Below are 19,871 nucleotides of genomic sequence, written 5' to 3'. Positions count from 1 at the left end.
TAGGTAGGGGGGAATTTAACTCTTTGCCACCCTTTATGTCTTGATTTAGAATGGAGTCAGCAAACTTTCTCAGCAGGTCCCTCAGACCATGTAATGGGCCGGACTATATTTTTTTAAAAAATACAGTCATACCTCATGTTGCCAACGCTGCAAGTTACGTCTTTTCAGGTTGCGTCCCGCGGCGACCCGGAAGTACCGGAAAGGGTTACTTCTGGGTTTTGCTGCTTGCGCATGCACAGACACGCAAAATGGTGTCACACGCATGCACAGAAGCAACGAATCACGACCCACACATGCACAGATGCGGGTTGCGTTCCGTTCAGGTTGCGAACGGGGCTCTGGAACGGATCCCATTCGAATTCCTAAGCCCCACAAATAACCCAGAGATGCATTTTAAATAAAAGCACACATTCTACTCATATAAAAACATGCTGATTCCCGGACCGTCTGCGGGCCGGATTTAGAAGGCAACTGGGCTGGATCCAGCCCCTGGGCCTTAGTTTGCCTACCCATGATTTAGATAGTAGGGGGACATGCTGGCAATCTGCAAATGGAAGAAGGCTCCCCTTGAATCAAACATGATTGTTTCTTTTACAGTGCAATAGCATAGAGGCACAGATGGGAGGGATAGATGAAGACCAGCCACTTCTGTTTATGAAGACAACTGCTGTGCGCCCTGTTCTGGCTGGGGCTGAAACACCTGCAGGGCACCAGGTTGGGGAAGGCTGGCGTATGAGCTGGACTGTGGGGTAAAGGTTGCTGAAATGCAAGACCAGCAAAGGAGCCCAGCAGAATGGAAGCAGCAGCCAGCCCCTTCTCTCAGTGAGCTTATTGGGCTGTTGCTGGGCCAAAAGAGACCTTCAGAGGCCCTAAGCATTTAAAAGATGTTGGTGCCCCATATATATCTAATGCAAAATATAAACCACAATAAACAGTAAAATAAAAAACCTATAGTAAGATGGAAAATAATGTTTATTTTTGTAGACTTTGTATTTAGGGCGAAAAAATCTCCTTCTTTTTCTAATTGCAAAGTCTTTGATCCGATCCTCAAAACTCATCTTACGTAATGAATCTGCTTCGATACTTAGTAGAGATAAGGCACCCAGCCTAGTTGCATAGTTGTTCTGTTGGGATTTTTAATATACCGTATTTTTTGCTCTATAAGACTCACTTTTTCCCTCCTAAAAAGTAAGGGGAAATGTGTGTGCGTTTTATGGAGCGAATGCAGGCTGCGCAGTTATCCCAGAAGCCAGAACAGCAAGAGGGATTGCTGCTTTCACTGCGCAGCGATGCCTCTTGTTGTTTTGGCTTCTGAGATTCAGAATATTTTTTTCCTTGTTTTCCTCCTCCAAAACCTAGGTGCATCTTGTGGTCTGGTGCGTCTTATATAGCGAAAAATACGGTACTTCAAGGGAGAAAACGAATGCTCAGCTGAGCCATTTGGGACCATTAAGGTTAAAAAAACCCAGCAATGGAAAATGTATGTGGTTCCCCCTTCCTTTGATGCCCTAAAGCACACACTTATTTTGCTTAATGGTTAATCCAGCCCTGTCAGCGTCTCCCAATAGCATGTCTTCTCTGGAAATCCTGGAGGGCCTCTGCCAGCCAGGGTGGACAATACTGAGTCAGATGTACCAACAGCCGCGTTCAATATATAAGGCAGCTTCCCACATCCCCTGCCCTGCTGGCAGCAGTCTTTGAGGGTGAGCTACGTTTCTGCCCAGGGGCAGAGCCCTGTCAACAGGCCCTGCCAGGCAAGGGCAAAGGCAAACCAACCTGATTGGCGGTTGCCCACGCAGCCCGCCAGGGAGGCAGAGGACTCTGAAAGGACGGCCAAGTGCTGGAACAAGGGAACCGCTGGGGAGAGCCAGGCAGGGAGGCAGACAGAGCCAAGCAGGAGACAGAGGAGAGGGTGCAGAGGACTGCCAGGCAGAGCTAAGGATCTTCCAGACTGCAGAATCAGCTGCATTCAGCAACAGTCCCCAAAGAGTATTAAGGCATGGAGTGTGTCTACGTGTGTGAAGGGCAACTAAAAGACCAAAGGTGGCAGGTTAATTCCTGTTCTGCTTTGCATTTATGTACTGAAACAATGATTTGTTTTCTTTTGCAACATCAAATTTATTCTACGTTTGTTGAATTGCTGTTTTTTGTCATTTTTTTTCAATCTACTGACATGCTCTTCATTTTGTGTATTTGTGCTTTCAGTGCTTTTGTCTTTTGATGTTTTGAACGTTTGCTGTGAGCCCCTGGTGATTTGTAATTGTTTCACTGATTATCTGTTGATTAATCAATGCGATTTATGTTGCATTTGTGATGTTCTGTTTGGTTGTTGTTATTTACTGTTTGTGAGCCGCTTTTGAGGTTCATGCGAATGAAGTGCGGCGTAGAAATATAATCAATCAAATCAGCTCAGTGTGGAGAAGCTTAGTAAACTTAGTCAATCAGAAACTGGTACCCTAGGTAAACCTCCCCCAACGTGGTGCCCTGCATCTGGCTGTGGATGATGGGAACTGTAGTCCATAAGAAATCCAGGGAAGCTGGGAGACGCTGCCACAGACTGTGGCCTTGGAATACTGGCACTGTGCCCTGACAATTCAGGGCAGCAATGCTTCCGTATACCAGCTACTGGGAACCACAGGAAGGCTCTCACGCTCAAATCCTGGTTATTGGACTACGTGGGTCACTGGCCTGATACATCATCATCATCATCATCATCATCATCATTTATTTATTTATACCCCACCCATCCAACTGGGTTTCCCCAGCTACTCTGGGTGGCTTCGAACCGAATACAGTGGTGCCCCGCAAGACGAACACCTCGCAAGACGGAAAACCCGCTAGACGAAAGGGTTTTCCGTTTTGCGAGGTGCTTCACAAAACGAATTTCCCTATGGGGTTGCTTCGCAAAACGAAAAAATCTTGCGAGTCCCCGCGGTTTCCCCCCGCTTTTTTCGCCCTTTTCCTAAGCCGCTTAACAGCTGATCGCTAGAAGCCGCTAGACCGCTGTAGCGCTAATCTGCTAAGCTGTCAATGGGCTTGCTTCGCAAGACGAAAAAACTGCTAGACGAAGAGAATCGCGGAACGGATTCTTTTCGTCTTGCGAGGCACCACTGTATTAAAACCAATAGAGCATCAAACATTAAAAACTTCCCTAAACAGGGAAGTTGTCTTTTAAAAGTAGAATAGTTGCTTATTTCCTTGACATCTGACGGGAGGGCGTTCCACAGGGCAGGCACCACTACCGAGAAGGCCCTCTGCTCTGCCTGGGGTGGAGATGCTCCTTCAGGTGTACAGGACCGAGGCCATTTAGGGCTTCCAAGGTCGGCACCAACACTTTGAATTGTGCTCGGAGCCACAATTCGGTGCATTGGGAGCCAATCTTTCAGAATCAGTGTTATATGGTCTCGGCGGCCGCTCCCACTTACGGCTCTACTTACGTTCTTATGTTGGTCCATGCCTGCCTGCCAAGGAGAGACATTGCTAACGAATCCCTGACACAAGAAGTAGGCCCAGGCAGGCAGAAGGTCAACTCACCAAAGAGATCGTCCTTGGCCAACGCGTAGAGGATTCGGGAGGCCCCGATCAGGTTGCTCATAGCAGCCGACAGAGTCGAGCAGTAGACGCCAATGATGACGAAGGGAGGCCAGATGTTGATGTCCCTCAGGAAGCTGTAGTCCCGCTGCAGGAGGAGCCTGAGGGGTGAGAAGGTGGAAACTCATGAGAAGGTAGCGGCAGCCAGATGGATCAGGCCCACAGCCCATCTGGCCCAGCACCCTGTTCACACAGCGGCCAAGCAGATTCCAGTGGGGAACTCGCAAGCAGGATTCAGGAACAAGCAGGCATTTAAGGATACATCCTTTGACAACAGTTAATTCATAGAATTGTAGGGGACCTGTGGGGTCATCTAGCTCAACCCCCTGCAATTCAGGAATCACAGCTAAAGAATCCCTGGCAACTGGTCAATTGGTGTCTGTTCATGTCTCTTTGTTGCAAACTGCCCAAGGCAGAATACAGCAGGACTCAGTCGGCAGAGGGTGAGAGTCTTAAATTCAGGGTTGTGGGTTCGAGTCTCAGGTTGGGCAAAAGATTCCTGCATTGTAAGAGGTTGGGCTAAATGACCCTTGTGGTCCCTTTCCAACTCGACAAATCTATGATTTTATGATGCTTTTTTAATGAAAAAACAGTCTATAAGCAATTTAATAAGCATAAGATGCCATAGGGACATTTTGCTGTAGAGTGATAACCCCATCCTCAATCTGGGCATGAGCTCGGAAGAGGCTCCTGTGTGCTTCTCAAGGAGACAGCTTGGCTGAACCAGACTCCAGCCAGTCCCTCTCCGTCTGAGCATCCGAAATGACCCCCTCTGCTTTCGCCTGGGGTGAGGAACCCTGGCCTCCTCCCTGCTCCATTAGGCTCCAAAATGAGCCCCTAAGGAACACTTGCAGGGGGGAAGGGCCTTCTGCTCTCAGTCCATTACAGGGATGCTGCAGAGCCTCCAATCCCCCTGGGAGAGCTCAGTCAGCAGAGCATGAGACTCTGAATATCAGGGTTGTGGGTTTGAGCGCCATGTTGGGCAAACGATTGGGTTGGAGTTGGACTAATGACCTGCATAGCTCCTTCCATAATAATAATAATAATAATAATAATTTATTATTTATACCCCGCCCATCTGGCTGGGTCTCCCCAGCTACCCTGGGTGGCTTCCAACAAAGTATTAAAATACAGGGGTCTATTAAACATTAAAATCTTCCCTAAACAGGGCTGCCTTCAGATGTCTTCTAAAAGTCTGGTAGTTGTTCTTCTCTTTGACATCTGGTGGGAGGGCATTCCACAGGGCGGGTGCCACTACCGAGAAGGCCCTCTGCTTCTCACAGCGAGGGAACCGCCAGAAGGCCCTCGGAGCTGGACCTCAGTGTCCAGGTAGAACGATGGGGGTGGAGACGCTCCTTCAGGACTCTACGATTTTACAACTCTACCATTCTTTGATTCTATATCCTAAGGAGACAAGCTAATTCCCACCTTGGCGAGGCCCTTTTGTGTAATTCCCTCCTGGAGCAGAGTCGGCAAGAGGTCAGGGAAGCCCCCAGAGGACCGGGCTGTTTTGAACATAGCCCAAATCAAAAGCAGACTCAAAGGAATCTGCTATGCACCCCTGACCCCATTTTATTTGCTGCCGTGCCCTTAAAAGAGCAGCTTGTCCTGCAGACATGAGCAGATACAGTCATACCTCAGGTTACAACCGCTTCAGGTTACTTCCGGTTTTGGCGGTAGCGCATGTGCAGAAGCGTTAAATCACACTTTGCGCAGAAGCACTGAATCGCAACCCACACATGCGCAGACACAGCGCTGCGGGTTGTGAACGAGCCTCCCGCACGGATCACGTTTGCAACCCGGGCGTCCACTGTAATCACGTTCCCCTCCTTGCAAGAAGACATTTGGAAGGTCAATTCCTGCCAATCAAGCTGGTTTGAGAAGCACACTCAAATGGCCTGGCATCTGCATGACCAGTTTGGTAAGCCAGCATGCTCTGTATGGTCAAGGCCTGGGCAGACCCCCATAAGAACACAGAGGCAGCACAGCATAGTGGTTTGAGTGTTGGGCTACGACCTGGGAGACCAGGGTTCAAAACCCCACCAGGCCATGAAGCCCGCTGGGTGACCTTTGGCCGGTTACTGCCTCTCAGCCTAGCCTACCTCACAGGGCTGTTGTGGGTCCTGGGGAAGGATGGGACCCTGTACACCACCTTGAGCTCCTTGGCAGCATGTTTGGACCCAGAAGAGCATAAGCAGAAGCTTCTGGATCAGGCCCATGGCCTAGCCAGTACAGCATCCTGTTCTCACAATGGCCAACCCGATAACCCAGTGGGAAAGCAGCAAGCAGGATTTGACCACAAGAACAACTCTCCCCTCCTGGGGTCTCCAGCGACTGACATTCAGAAGCATCATTGCCTCCAACTGTGGAGGCAGAGCATAGCTATCACGGCAAGTAGTCATCAATAGCCCTCTTCTTTTAAAGTTGCCTTGCCTCCTGTGGGAGGGAGTTCCGCAGATTAACAACCTTCCCACACGGCATGCCCACCAGTTCTATCTAGGGAGTGCCTCAAACCCAGGAGCTGCGCGCTGTCATTTGCAGGAACAAGTAGCTCATCATCTATGAGGAGTCTTGCCAACCTGGTGCCCTCCCCCGAGATGCTTTAGACTACAACTCCCATCAGCCCAAGCCAGGACGGCTGATGGGAGTTGTAGTCCAAAAGAGACAGTGGTTGGCAAAGGATGATCTATCCTGAACGAGCCATTGATCCGATCGAAGGCGCTTGGTCAGTCTCGTGGCTGACGGCACTTGAGGAGCCGCTTGCCCAAAATTCAGTAACGGAAATAAAAGGAGAGGGAAGGCAGAACTTTCCTTCACGCATTAAACTATACAAATGGCCGGGCCTTAATTGGATTTTAACAAGAGGCAGTGAGCAGGTGGGAGATAAATTAGCACGGGCTATCAACGCCAGTGTCTTTGGGCAATTAATACCTAATTACCCCCAAATTGATCGCTTTGCTAATGGCAGCAGCACCCATGGCCAACACTGTAGAGTTGGAGGGGACCTGTGGTGTCATCTAGTCCAACCCCCTGCAAATGCAGGCATCACAGAAGGAGAATTCGCAAAAGATGGTCACCCCACCTGTTTCAAAGGAACTTCCAAGGGGAAACCTTCTTGAAAGAAATTCATGTTTTTGAAGGAATGTGCTTTTTGACAAGGACGTTCTGCAACAGCGTGATGAAATCCGCCATATTCCTGTTCTTTGCTGCATTGATTCTTGCAAAGTACGCAAGGGTTCAGATATGTGTTATCGAGAGTCTGATTAATGAGAAGGTCCATTCCAAAGTGTCCTCAATCCTCGCAAAGGCCCACCTGGGTTTGCACAAGCACATCTGCCCGTGGGGCTGATGTCTCCTGCCCTTCAGGGTACCTGGCCACTGGATGTGCCTGCAGAATGGCTTGAGGTTCCTGGTACTGCCTGGCACTGCCAGTGTGCCAACACTGACCGGACTGCAAAGAGGCCATTGTTGGCAGATGTCTCCTCAGCTCCCTGTTGACTCCAGCTTCTATGCTCAATAAACATGCACCTTTATTTTTTTTTTTAAAAAAGAACTTCCATGGAAACTCCACCATCTTCTGAGGTAGGTGGGCGGCCATCTGTCAGGGATGATTTTGCTGAGTTTCTTGCATTGCAGAGGGCTGGACTAGATGACCTCTAGATGACAACTGTTGTTGTTTAGTCATTTAGTGGTGTCCGCCTCTTCGTGACCCCCTGGATCAGAGCACGCCAGGCACTCCTGTCTTCCACTGCCTCCCGCAGTTTGGTCAGACTCATGTTTGTAGCTTCTAGAACACTGTCCCACCATCTCGTCCTCTGTCGTCCCCTTCTCCTTGTGCCCTCCATCTTTCCCAGCATCAGGGTCTTTTCCAGGGAGTCTTCTCTTCTCATGAGGTGGCCAAAGTACTGGAGCCTCAGCTTCAGGATCTGTCCTTCCAGTGAGCACTCAGGGCTGATTTCCTTCAGAATGGAGAGGTTGGATCTTCTTGCAGTCCACGGGACTCTCAAGAGTCTCCTCCAGCACCAGAATTCAAAAGCATCAATTCTTCGGTGATCAGCCTTCTTTATGGTCCAGCTCTCACTTCCATACATCACTACTGGGAAAACCATGGCTTTAACTATACAGACCTTTGTTGGCAAGGTGATGTCTCTGCTTTTTAAGATGCTGTCTAGGTTTGCCATCGCCTTTCTCCCAAGGAGCAAGCGTCTTTTAATTTTGTGACTGCTGTCACCATCTGCAGTGATCATGGAGCCCAAGAAAGTAAAATCTCTCACTGCCTCCATTTCTTCCCCTTCTGTTTGCCAGGAGGTGATGGGCCCAGTGGCCATGATCTTCGTTTTTTTGATGTTGAGCTTCAGACCATGATGTTGAGCTTCCAACTCTAAGATTCTATTATTCTGGCCTGTTCCACTATCAGTTGTTACTGCCGTACAATTAAGGACTAGATGTGGCGTTCAGAGCACACACCTGTCACTTGGCAGGTGCATTTGGCATGCTTCATGCTCTCACTGCTCCTGTGGGGATGGAAGCACTGCTAACTGGGCAGAGCAGGCTCTGGAGTCTTAAGGGAAGGAGCACAGCTCAGTGGCCGAGCACCTGTTTGGCATGCCCCAAGTCCAATCCCCAATGATATCTTCAGGTAGAATGAAGAATGCTGCCTATCTGAGTGTCAGGAGTTCAGCCTACACTCGAGTAGGACCCTGGCAGAGACACATGCCCGACTGGCATGTTCCCTCCCTCCCGGTCGATCGTTTGGGAGCTTCATAAGCTTTCTTCTGCCCAAACATCACAGCGACTGATGCCAACCGACACCGGCACACTTAGGGATCTGCAGAGTTTGCGCATCTTGCGTGACAGACGTCAGCAACTCAGCATTTTGGCTAATCTACTTTATTTACATAAAACACACACGGAGCACTGCAACATGGCTCCCTCTCTCTCTAGCATCAGACAGCAAGAAAGAAAAGGGACAAAGGACAATAGTCCCACTTCATGGAACACAGTAACACAAACATCCTGTCTCCGTCAGTTCCCACTCTGTAGAAGGAAAACATACACCATCATGTGATAGACAACAATCCCATGACTGCAATCATGGAGCAGGAATTCTAACACTGAGACCCTGGAGAGATGCTACCCGTCATAAGAACTCAGGAAGAGGCTGCTGGATCTGACCAATTGCCCATCAAGTCCAGCAATGACATCTTCAGGTAGAATGAGGCAGGATCCGACCACAAGAGCAACTCTCCCCTCGTGTGGCTTCCAGCAACCGGCATTCAGAAGCATTGCTGCCTTCAACTATAGAGGCAGAGCATCCCCATCATAGTTGTAAGGTAAAAGGTAAAAGGTAAAGGACCCCTGGACAGTTAAGTCCAGTCAAAGGTGACTATGGGGTTGTGGCACTCATCTCGTTTTCAGGCCGAGGGAGCCGGTGTTTATCCACAGACAGCTTTCTGGGTCATGTGGCCAGCAGGACTAAACCACTTCTGGCGCAACGGAACACCGTGACGGAAACCAGAGCGCACGGAAACGCCAAATACCTTCTCGTCACAGCGGTACCTATTTATCTACTTGCACTGGTGTGTTTTCGAACTGCTAGTAGCCATCAGTAGCCCTCTCCATGAATTTCTCCAACCTTTTTAAAGGCACCCCAGTGGGTATTTGCGTGGGCAAATAAATAAACAGCTCAATTGGCAGAGCCTGAAATTTTTGATCTCAGGGTCACGGGTGCAAGGCCCACGTTGGGCAAAAGATTCCTGCATTGGAGAGGGTTGGATTAGATGATTCTTGTGGTCCCTTCTATCTTGACAGTTCTATAATTCTATGAAACGAATAACCTGCCCTTAAAGGCACAGTTACATATCAACCATAACCTCTGGCTTTTCCTTCTCTTTCAGGGCTGCCCCACGACAATCGTCCTTTAGCCGGGATGGTCTGGTTGAGAGCTGTCTCCTTTCTTGGGCTGTGCCTCCACCCCCCCCCCCCATCTTTCTAATCACACGTAGCAGCCGACTCCCCTTACCATCCCTCCCCAAAATAAATCCCACCCAGGGGCACAGCAGGGCATGCCTAACAAAGCAACAGGAGAGGAACGGGGCCCCAGATTTCATTTTCGTGCCTTTCCAATAAGCTCATGTTGATTTGATATCAGGATCAGCCGGTTGGGGGTGTGGGGAAGGAACAGGGGACGGTGAGGCCTATTAAACCTCTCAGAGCGGAGGAGGGATGAGTGGCGGGGAGGCAGGGGGGCAGGTGCATGTCATGCGCGGGGGCCTCGCAAGCTGCCCTGTCCCCTGTCATTATGAGCAATGGCCATGCATTAAGGTATTAGAACATGACAGCTATAATTCTAGCCAATTCCTGCCGGCTGCCCCGGCACAGCCGCGATTTATGGCAGCACTTTCCAGAGCAGAAAATTAACAAGCCGCTCTCTCTCTCTCTCCGAGAACAAGGCAGGCACACATGCACACATGCACCCCACCTGAAAATCCGACACCGTTTGCAAATGCACCAAGGGGCATGACCACCAGTGCCCCACCTCCCCGAGCATGTCTCCAGCCAAAGCTCAGGTTCAGATCCTTGCTACCCCTGGGTTTTGCAGGGGTTTCGGGGGGGAAAGCACTGGTGTCATTGTGTTAGGGGGCACTGCAGACCCACATGAAAGCGAGCCAGAAAAAATAATGGCAAGGCAGGTGGGAGGTGGCCCATTGGCCAAGCTGTGAACTGAGGTTTGTGGCTTGGTGACTGCAACACGCTCAAAGTGGGACTTCTCTTGCGCTTGATCTGGAAGCATCAGATAATATTGGATGCTGCAGCACAATTGCTGACAGGAGTGAGGCCTTGTCAGCATATTATGGCACCTGTAGCTCAGAGATCTGCATTGGTTTCCCATTTACTACTGGGCGAAGTTATTAGGATACAAAGCCTTTTGGAACAGTTGACCTGCGAGATTGCCTGGCCCCATATACGTTCACTCAGCTGCTTTGGTCAGTGCAATGGCATTGCTACCGGTGCCATTTCCGCATTTGTAGATGGGAAGATACCCCTTCTGCATTTGTAGACTCACTCTTTTAGTGTGAGTTACAGATAGGTAGCCGTGTTGGTCTGCCATAGTCAAAACAAAATTAAAAAAATCCTTCCAGTAGCACCTTAAAGACCAACTAAGTTAGTTCTTGGTATGAGCTTTCGTGTGAGCTTTTCTGAAGAAGTGTGCATGCACACAAAAGCTCATACCAAGAACTAACTTAGTTGGTCTTTAAGGTGCTACTGGAAGGAATTTTTTCCTTTAGTGTGGCAGCTCCTAAACTTTGGAATGTGCTATACCTTCACTGTATGCTTTTTGGCACCGGCTAAAAACATCCTTGTTTAGACAAGCCTACCCAAATGTTTAGAAAGTCGATGCAAGTTCCAATCTGTTTTCCTTCTATTGTTATTTTAGCTTTTTGAAAGTCTTAAATTATTGTCGTTCGTTTTTTGCAAACCGCTTTTTGGCTGCTTTAAAGAAATCAAGCAGTGCACACATTTTATGAAATAAGCAAATGAAGAGGAGTCCAGAGTTCAAATCTCGTCTCGGCCACAGATTTGACAGGCAACCGTAGCCAAGCCACTGAGCCTCTCTGCCCAAGTGCTCTGCTCTCAACATGCGATACGGGCAACGTTTTTAAAAGCTGGTGCTGTAAAGCTGCAAAGGCTGTGAGAGCCCAGGCTCCTGGACTCAGTGGCCACCCAGATGCATGTGCAAAATCCAGAAGACCCGTGCACAGGAGCCCTGTCACCTCCTAAACTTTCCAGCAACTAGTACTCAGAAATGCTACTGGCTCCAACCTTGTGGCTAGTAGCCAGCAATAGCCTGATCCCCCTCCACGGATTTGTCTAATCCTCCTTTCAAGCCATCCAAGCTGGTGGTTGTCGCTGCCTCATGTGGCAGTGAGTTCCACATGCTGTGTGAATAAGTGCTTCCTTTTATCTGCCCTATCAGTAGCAGGAATGGTAGTAACAAACAAAACCATGCCCTAAACCTGCAACCAGAGTATGCATGGCGGAGATCAAGGTGCGCTTATCTTGCAATGGGTTGCCAAATCCAGAAAATTTCCCGGGTGCTTAGACAGCCACTTGGGGGAGGGTGGGAGAAGGGGAAGTGGGCAAAGAGAGGCAGAATTGATCTAGTGGCATGGGAAGGCCTCGCTCTCGCTCCCTCCTGCACCTGGCATTCTGCCACGTCAGTTCTGATTTGGAGTCTTCCATGTGCACCTGCATCACCCGCTTTGAAATCTCTTAGAATTGGTGGCAGGGGCAGGTCAGCGCAATCTTAGCCACGCTTAACGTTATGCTTCTGTTAGCCACAAGAGAGCGGGTGGGTGCAATCGCCGGCAGGTAGAGGAAATTGTGTTTGAGTGCCTTCCCATGCCCTTGGGGGGGGGCACAGATTACCACAATCAGCCGCCTGCCAGCCTACTTGGGGTTTCTTTGCCTGTGTACAACTGGGCTGCACAAATCTCAAAGGGGGGGGGGGCTAATCCAGGTGACAAGACAAGGAATCCTTGGACATCCGTTCCCGAGGGGCTGGGTGTATAATCCAGCACACAAAGAGGCACAGAGGAAAAACGAGTGGACGGCAGATAATAAGCCTTCATGCACGAAGCAAAACGGGCAGCGTCAAGTGAGCAGAAAGTCAAAGAGCTGGTAGGGAAAGAAAGTTCTCCCTGTTGCAACCAACTGAGCCGTATAAGACCGCCTCTCTCCATATGAACCCACTTGGATCCCGAAATCATCCTCTGAGCTCCTTCTTCGTGTATCTTCTCCACAAGAGGGCCGGAGGGTGGCAACATGAGAACGGGGCGTTTTCTGCAATAGCTCCCCATTTGTGGAGCCTGGCGCCCTCATTATCCACCTTTAGGTGCCAGGCGAAAACGTTCCTCTTTAAGCAGGCCTTTGGCTGATTGGCATCCAATGCCCTTTTAAAACGTGTTGTGGAAGGGGGTTAGACTATTGGGTTGCCTTTGTTTTTATTATGCATTTTCTTTTTCTTAATATTGTGATTTTATGAGATCTATGGGGCAGTATACAAATTTAATAAATACCGTATTTTTTGCTCTATAAGACTCACTTTTTCCCTCCTAAAAAGTAAGGGGGAATGTGTGTGCGTCTTATGGAGCGAATGCAGGCTGCACAGCTATCCCAGAAGCCAGAACAGCAAGAGGGATTGCTGCTTTCACTGCGCAGTGATCCCTCTTGCTGTTCTGGCTTCTGAGATTCAGAATATTTTTTTTCTTGTTTTCCTCCTCCAAAAACTAGGCGCGTCTTGTGGTCTGGTGCGTCTTATAGAGCGAAAAATACGGTAAATAAACATAGCCTGCCCATTGCCAGTCACCCAAGATCAGTCAGCAAGACCCAGACCACAGAGCACAGGAAAATAAATGAAATTCCCGCCACAAACAAACACAGGAAGACAAATTTACGGAGGGCATGACTATCAGTGGCCTCTAGACCTCATGCCTAGCTACCTGCAGTGAATGCCTGTTGCTAGGAATCGCAGGTGGAAAGATTTGTGTTCTGCTCAGGTCCTGCTTGTGAGTTTTCCTAAGTTCTTCTTATGTCCTTATGGAGAAACCTTAGCAAAACAACAACAAACCTATGGTTACGTGAAACATGCTCAATAAACACACAAGACGTAACCGGCTGTACTTTTAAATAAATGAGATATAATTCATTGTTTCAAATTGTAGATTTCAAAGGAAGTCCAATAAAGTTCAACGGAAAAAAAACAGAAGACCCAGTGGATTTCTGGAATATTAGCCTTGCTTCGCCATCCTAGGGTTCGTCAGTAGTACAGGCTCATATGTAATATTACAGGATGGTGGGTCTTATAGCATAGTAGTGGTTGCAACCACTATGAGCCTGTGCTACTGATGAAGCCTAGGATGGCGAAACAAGGCTAATATTCTGGAAATCCTTGTCTGAGACTCTGTGAAAGGATTCTGTGGAACTGTAACAACCCTTCGTGTGGATTATTGGACTCTATGAACAGACAGTGGTGCTGGAGGAGACTCTTGAGAGTCCCATGGACTGCAAGAAGATCAAACCTCTCCATTCTTAAGGAATTCAGCCCTGAGTGCTCCCTGGAAGGACAGATCCTGAAGCTGAGGCTCCAAGACTTTGGCCACCTCAGGAGAAGAGAAGACTCCCTGGAAAAGACCCTGATGTTGGGAAAGATGGAGGGCACAAGGAGAAGGGGACGACAGAGGACGAGATGGTTGGATAGTGTTCTCGAAGCTACCAGCATGAGTTTGACCCAACTGCGGGAGGCAGTGGAAGACAGGAGTGCCTGGCGTGCTCTGGTCCAGGGGGTCACGAAGAGGCAGACACGACTAAACAACTACACAACAACAACATGAACAGACAGGTGGAATAGACACTTATACATGTGTGGACCTTATGCATGAACTGACTAGAGAATGAACTGATCCACTGGGTGTTCTGCTTTTTTTGTTGAACTTTATGAGACTTCCGTTGAAATCTACAATTTGATACAATGAAATATACCTCATTTATTTAAAAGTACAGCCAGTTATGTCTTGTGTGGTTATGGAGAAACCTTGCATTGAGCCAGACCGTGAGACCACCTAGTTCCATGTGCTCACTCACTCTCTCTCTCCCCCCCCCCCCATATATGGCAGCTGGGCTCCAAGGTTTCAGGTATGACTCTTCCCTAGTTCTACATGGGGATGCCATTGGGGATTGGACCCAAGGCCTTCTGCAAGCAATCAGATGCTCCACCACTGAGCTGCAGGTCATTCCCCATATAGAGAGAGCCACACAGCAGTACATCAAGGGAGAAAGCAAAGCTGCAATCCTCGTACCTGACACTCTTCCTTTCTAGCTGCAGGGAGGCATTCTATTCTGTGACCCACCCTGAGATCTTATGATGGGGGGTATATCAATCTAATTAATAATAATTCCTTCCCACCTGCGAACGTGTACATGTACACAAACTGAAGTCCAAAGAAAGACTGTATCATATGATGCCCCTTTGTGAACAAGCTGGTCCCAAGCTTCAGACCTGAAAGCCTCTTAAATGCCCAGTAGGGGAGGGGGAGAAATTAAGTCTCTAAGCTAACCTGAAACTATGATGTCTGCTCAGCTCAGGAACCCCTTAGACAAACCCGGGATAATTCAGCTCAGTTTCTCTGTCTTTGAAATGGGCATAATTCCAAAATCGCTTTAACAAGGGAGAGAGCTGCAAGGATAAAATGAGGAGATGATGCCACCTGTACTGAACCCCAGTACAGGGCAGGTTTCAGAAGTCTTTGTCTGCTCATTATTGCTGTTGTTTTAAAAGGGGGGGGGGAGTAAAGAGCTATGGGGTAGGAGCTCCCCCTGGTGGCCAGTCGCAACCCCTACCTGTCGCAGGTGCAGCTCAGCAGAAAAGCCAACAGGTTGTACACAATGTAGGTGAAGATCACAGCTGTGATGGTGCCTCGTGGGATGGAGTAGCTCGGCCGCTTCAGATCCCCTGAGGAACAGAAGGAGGACAGGATCAGGGACATCCCGGACAGGGGGAGAAAACCTCCATATCTCCCAGGCCAGAGCATCCCGCTGACAAAGGGTTCATTTTCCTTTCAGAGGGCAGGAAGCTGCCTTATACCTTGTCAGACCACGAACATAAAAACAGTGCATCTGAAGAAGTGTGCATGCACACGAAAGCTCATACCAATAACAAACTTAGTTGGTCTCTAAGGTGCTACTAGAAGGAATTTTTATTTTATTTTATAAAAGCATCTATCTGGTCCAGCATCCTGTTCTCACAGTGGCCAACCAGATGTCCATTATGGGAAACCCACAGGCAGGAGACATATGCAAGAACCCTCTACCCTCCTGCCATTTCCAGCAACAGGTATTCAGAAACATTGATGCCTCAGCTGCACAGGCAGACCACAGCCATCCTGGCTAGTAGTCGACAACAGCCCTCTCCTCCTCTGAGAATTTGACCAATCCTCTCTTAAAGCCGTTCAGGTTAGTGACCATCGCTGCTTCCTGTGGGAGGGAGTTCCACAGGAGGGGAGAGGGGGGTTATTGGTTTGTTTTGTTCTGGAAGTTATGATGCATTTTGTGCTTTCATCTTGTGTTTTTCTGAACCACTCAGATCTACGGATGAAGAGCGGAATACAAATTAAATTTAATAAATACAGTCATACCTCAGGGTTAAAGTTGCTTCAGGTTGAGCGTTTTTGGGTTGCGCTCTGCAGCGACCCGGAAGTAACAGAACGCATTACTTCCGGGTTTTGCCGCTCACGCATGTGCAGACACTCAAAATGACGTCATGCGCATGCGCAGAAGCGGCAAATCGCGACCCGCACAGACGTGGGCTGCGTTCGCTTCAGGATGTGAACGGGGCTCCAGAACGGATCCCGTTTGCATCCAGAGGTACCACTGTAATAATAATAATAATAAAATAATAATAATAATAATAATAATTAATAAACGACTTCCTGAATCTTCCAATATTCACAAGTTCTAGTTTTAGGAGAGAAGGAGAAAAACGTTCCTCTCTCCACTTTCTCTGTGACATGCATGGTTTTATGACCTGCTTATCATGTCACCTTTGACTTGCTTTTCTCTAAACCAGGGGTTGTCATTCTGGTCCCACCTGTCCACTAGGGGGCATTTCAGGATTCTAGGTGGGTGGGAGGGGGTTCCACGGCACAAGCTGGATCCTCCTTCCATCGAGCACTGGGTGGTAAGGAAATGTTACCATCAAGAAAGATGCATTAGTGGGCGGTAGGGATAAAAAGGTTGACTACCCCTGCTCTAAACCAATGAGCCCCAAATTGCTGCAACCTTTCCTTGGACAGGAGTCGCTCCATCCCCTTGGATTTTGGTTGCCATCTTCTGAGCCTTTTGCAACTCTGCCCTTTTTTAGGCAGAGGGTTCATCTAGGTCAGCGCTGCCTTCACAGACTGGCAGCGTCTCCAGGATTGCAGGCAGGGTCTCCCCTAGCTGTATCTAGAGATGATGCCATGGAGTCGAACCTGGACCCCTTTGTTCTCAAAGCATGCACTCTGCCCACTGGGCTCTGGCCCGGCCGCAAACGGCTGTGAAAATTCTTCACCCACCTGACATGTTGGAACCTGCCATGATTCCTGTGCAGCCGTTGAACATGACGGCAAAGACGGTGCTGAAACTCATCAGGCGACCCGTTGTGTAATCCACACTGTAGTCGGCTGCGGGAGGTAGTGAAGAATGCATTTATTGAAACAGTTTGTGCGCTGCTTTTTCCCTTGGGAAAATCACAAAAAAAGCAATGGTGGGACGGACTCCCTCGGGAAGTGGTGGGCTCTCCTTCCTTGGAGGTTTGGATGGCCACCTGTCATGTATGATTGAGGTTCCTGCATTGCAGGGGGTAGGACTAGATGACCCTGGGGGGCCCTTCCAGCTCTATGACAACAACATAATGGTAAAGGTAAAGGGACCCCTGACTGTTAGGTCCAGTCGCAGGCGACTGGGGTTGCAGCGCTCATCTTGCTTTGTAGCCGACGTACAGCTTCTGGATCATGTGGCCAGCATGATTAAGCTGCTTCTGGCGAACCAGAGCAGTGCACAGAAACACCGTCTACCTTCCCACTGGAGCGGTACCTATTTATCTACTTGCACTCTGACGTGCTTTCGAACTGCTAGGTTGGCAGGAGCAGGAACCAAGCAACGGGAGCTCACCCAGTCGCGGGGATTCGAACCGCCAACCTTCTGGTCAGCAAGCCCTAGGCTCTGTGGTTTAACCCACAGTGCCACCTGCGTCCCCATGACAACAACATACTAGAGCCTATGGAAAGAGAGAGGGAGCTCGGTGGTTCAAGGGCGGCGGTTTTTCCCCTGCCGAAACAACAGCGGCTCCTCAGAACCGCTAAGTAACTCTCCCTCAGGCGCCCGGCGGGAGAGCAGAAGAGAGGAAAAGGAAAGAGGGGCTGGGCCAGTCGCACGCACCGAGCAAAACTACTCGAGCCGCCTCTTTTACTACCGTAATAATTATTTGTTTTAACTCATTACTGAATGTATTTTAAAAGGTAACTATCATCAAACAAGGAAAATAAAAAATACCAACATAAAAAAAAAACATACTAGAGCCTAAAAACAGACCCCTTCAAGGGTCAAAATACAGGAGAAAGAGGTGAATCTTCAGCATCCTCTGCAAGCTGTGCCATGAAGATGTCAGGCACATCTCTGTGGGGAGGAAGTTCCACAGCTTAGGGGCCACCACAGAGAAGGCCCTCTCTTCCTGTTTCTCTCCCCCCTCCTCCCGAGTCACAGCTTCTGTGCCCCCCGCCCCCCACAAAATAATACTTTTCAAGTGCAGAGGTGTAACTCACCAAACAAGTTGGCCTGGAGGGTGCTGTGCTTGAAGCCTGTGAAGGAGGCGTTGCCCTGCTCTGTGCCGTTGCCGTCGATGCCTGGGGGCAGTTTCACCTTGCGGGGGGCCACCACGAAGAAACTGAGGCAGACAGTGCCCAGCACCAGCATGACGATCAGGAAAATGAGGAAGGTGGCCTTGGCGTAGATGCCAGCGCCCACGAGGCAGACCAGAAGGCAGAGGAAGAGAAGGACCGTGCCGTAGAGGAGATCAAACCAGTAGCCGCGAGGAAGGACCTGGGTGGCGCTGCCAACACCGCCCTCTGCGGGGACAGGCAAGGAGGAGGTCAGGGCGGGCACCTTCGCTGCCTTGCAGGCAGAGAGGAAAACCCTGCAGTGCGGACAGGGGTCAGCATCTCCTGGGAAGATTCGTATGTCACTCACCTGCCGGGGCTCCAAAGTCATCCACGACTGCCTCCACCAGCCCCAGGATGTAGAGCGCACTGGCACAAACGTTGGCCAAGAAGAACATGATGCCAATGCTGCCGCCGAATTCGGGCCCCAGCGCCCGGCTGATCATGTCTGCGCCCGGTGCGTCAAGGAGCAACATAGAAGTCAAGGGGACCCAGCAACCCTGAGATGCAGCTAAGAGGAGGGTCTGTACTGGCACTAGCATCTACACGCCATTTGGAGGGAGACTGGCAGCCTTTGCCACCCTGGTGCCCTCCAGGCATTTTGGACTACAACTCCCATCAGCTCCTAACCAGCATGCTGGGAGTTGTAGTCCAGGAGGGCATCAGGCTGAAGAAGGCCAAACTAAGGTTTGCTGCATCCGTCACACAGACCAGCGCTTCTTAAACGTGGGTCTGCAGCTGTTGTTGGACTACAACTCCCATCATCCATAGCTAGTGGTCAGGGATGATTGGAGTCGTAGTTCGAGAAACACTGACATAGATAGTTGCAAAGGGGTGTGTAAAGCAGAAATTGGTGGGGCAAAAGGCCAATGGTGGCAGTGACGTCACCAATCCCGGGAAGGGTTGGAAGTAGGAAGACAGACAGGAGGGGGCTGGCTAAGGGCAGACTGAGGTTGGTGGGGCAGTGCCCCCTTTGCTCAAATGGACCAGCCTTCAATGAATCCTAGAATCGCTGAGTGGGAAGGGCCCCTGAGGGTCATCTAGCCCAGCCCACTGTAAAACAGGAATCCCACAGGCTTTGATTCCTGATGTTGTTGTAGCACTGGGCAGCCCCGCCTGCTTGTGGAACTTGGCTGTGGGATGCGGGCAGGAGAAGAAACTGCCCCACTGGTTGGATCCAGTTCCCAGCCCCTGGTGCAATGGCTGTAGAGGTGCTAGGAGATGCTCTAAGCCAACCGGACACTCGCTGGGTCTGCGTGCCAAGGATACAGTAGGCGCCACCCGCATCCAGGGCCCCGTTGGTGGAGATGGCACACACCGACAGAACCGTCAGCCCGATGATGAAATAGGCCACGACGAACATGGCCAGCGACTGGAACAGCCCGGCCTGGCCCACCACAAAGCCTGTCAGCACAGAGAGAGAAACAGAGGAGGAAATATGGAGGGTGGACGTTGCCCCAACTTTCCTGGCCTTCCCCCAGAGTTTCTTTAGGCCACTCCTGCTCTGGAACAAGAGCCCCCAGGAAAGGACCTGAGTGCTAGGGCATCAACCCACCCAGCCAAAAAGAAAACCTGCCTTAAAGGCTCCCCGTGTTCCCTTACTCTCTAAGCAAGTTTTTACCCTCTCAGCGAAGAAGAGGCAGAAGCCCCTTTCTGGTTTTGGGCAGCTATCCCAGGCCCCTTGAGGGTATCTACAGGCTCTTGACAAGCAAATGCTTCAGCAGAGCCTCATAAATAAGTCCACATAAGTTACTGGCCTGCTCAGGGGCTCAGAATCTGCCATGATGAGAATGCAGGTTTCTAGTC

At 49.8% G+C, this 19,871-nt stretch overlaps 1 protein-coding gene across 1 annotated transcript in view; it reads right to left on the bottom strand.

Annotated features, from left to right (window-relative positions):
- Positions 1-19,871, bottom strand: part of LOC310844780 (solute carrier family 12 member 9-like) — a 95,738-nt gene that overhangs the window by 59,624 nt on the left and 16,243 nt on the right. The window contains exons 2-7 of the mRNA XM_083739341.1: positions 19,335-19,469; positions 18,376-18,513; positions 17,952-18,254; positions 16,704-16,811; positions 14,992-15,103; positions 3,535-3,692 (exon numbers count right to left, since the gene is read on the bottom strand). Coding sequence (XP_083595467.1) covers positions 3,535-3,692; positions 14,992-15,103; positions 16,704-16,811; positions 17,952-18,254; positions 18,376-18,513; positions 19,335-19,469 — 954 coding nt within the window. The remainder of the gene's footprint in view (positions 1-3,534; positions 3,693-14,991; positions 15,104-16,703; positions 16,812-17,951; positions 18,255-18,375; positions 18,514-19,334; positions 19,470-19,871) is intronic.

Source organism: Podarcis gaigeae (assembly GCF_964106915.1).
Source record: "Podarcis gaigeae genome assembly, chromosome: 5".
Lineage (NCBI taxonomy): Eukaryota > Metazoa > Chordata > Lepidosauria > Squamata > Lacertidae > Podarcis > Podarcis gaigeae.
This window is presented reverse-complemented; position numbering and strand designations above follow the sequence as displayed.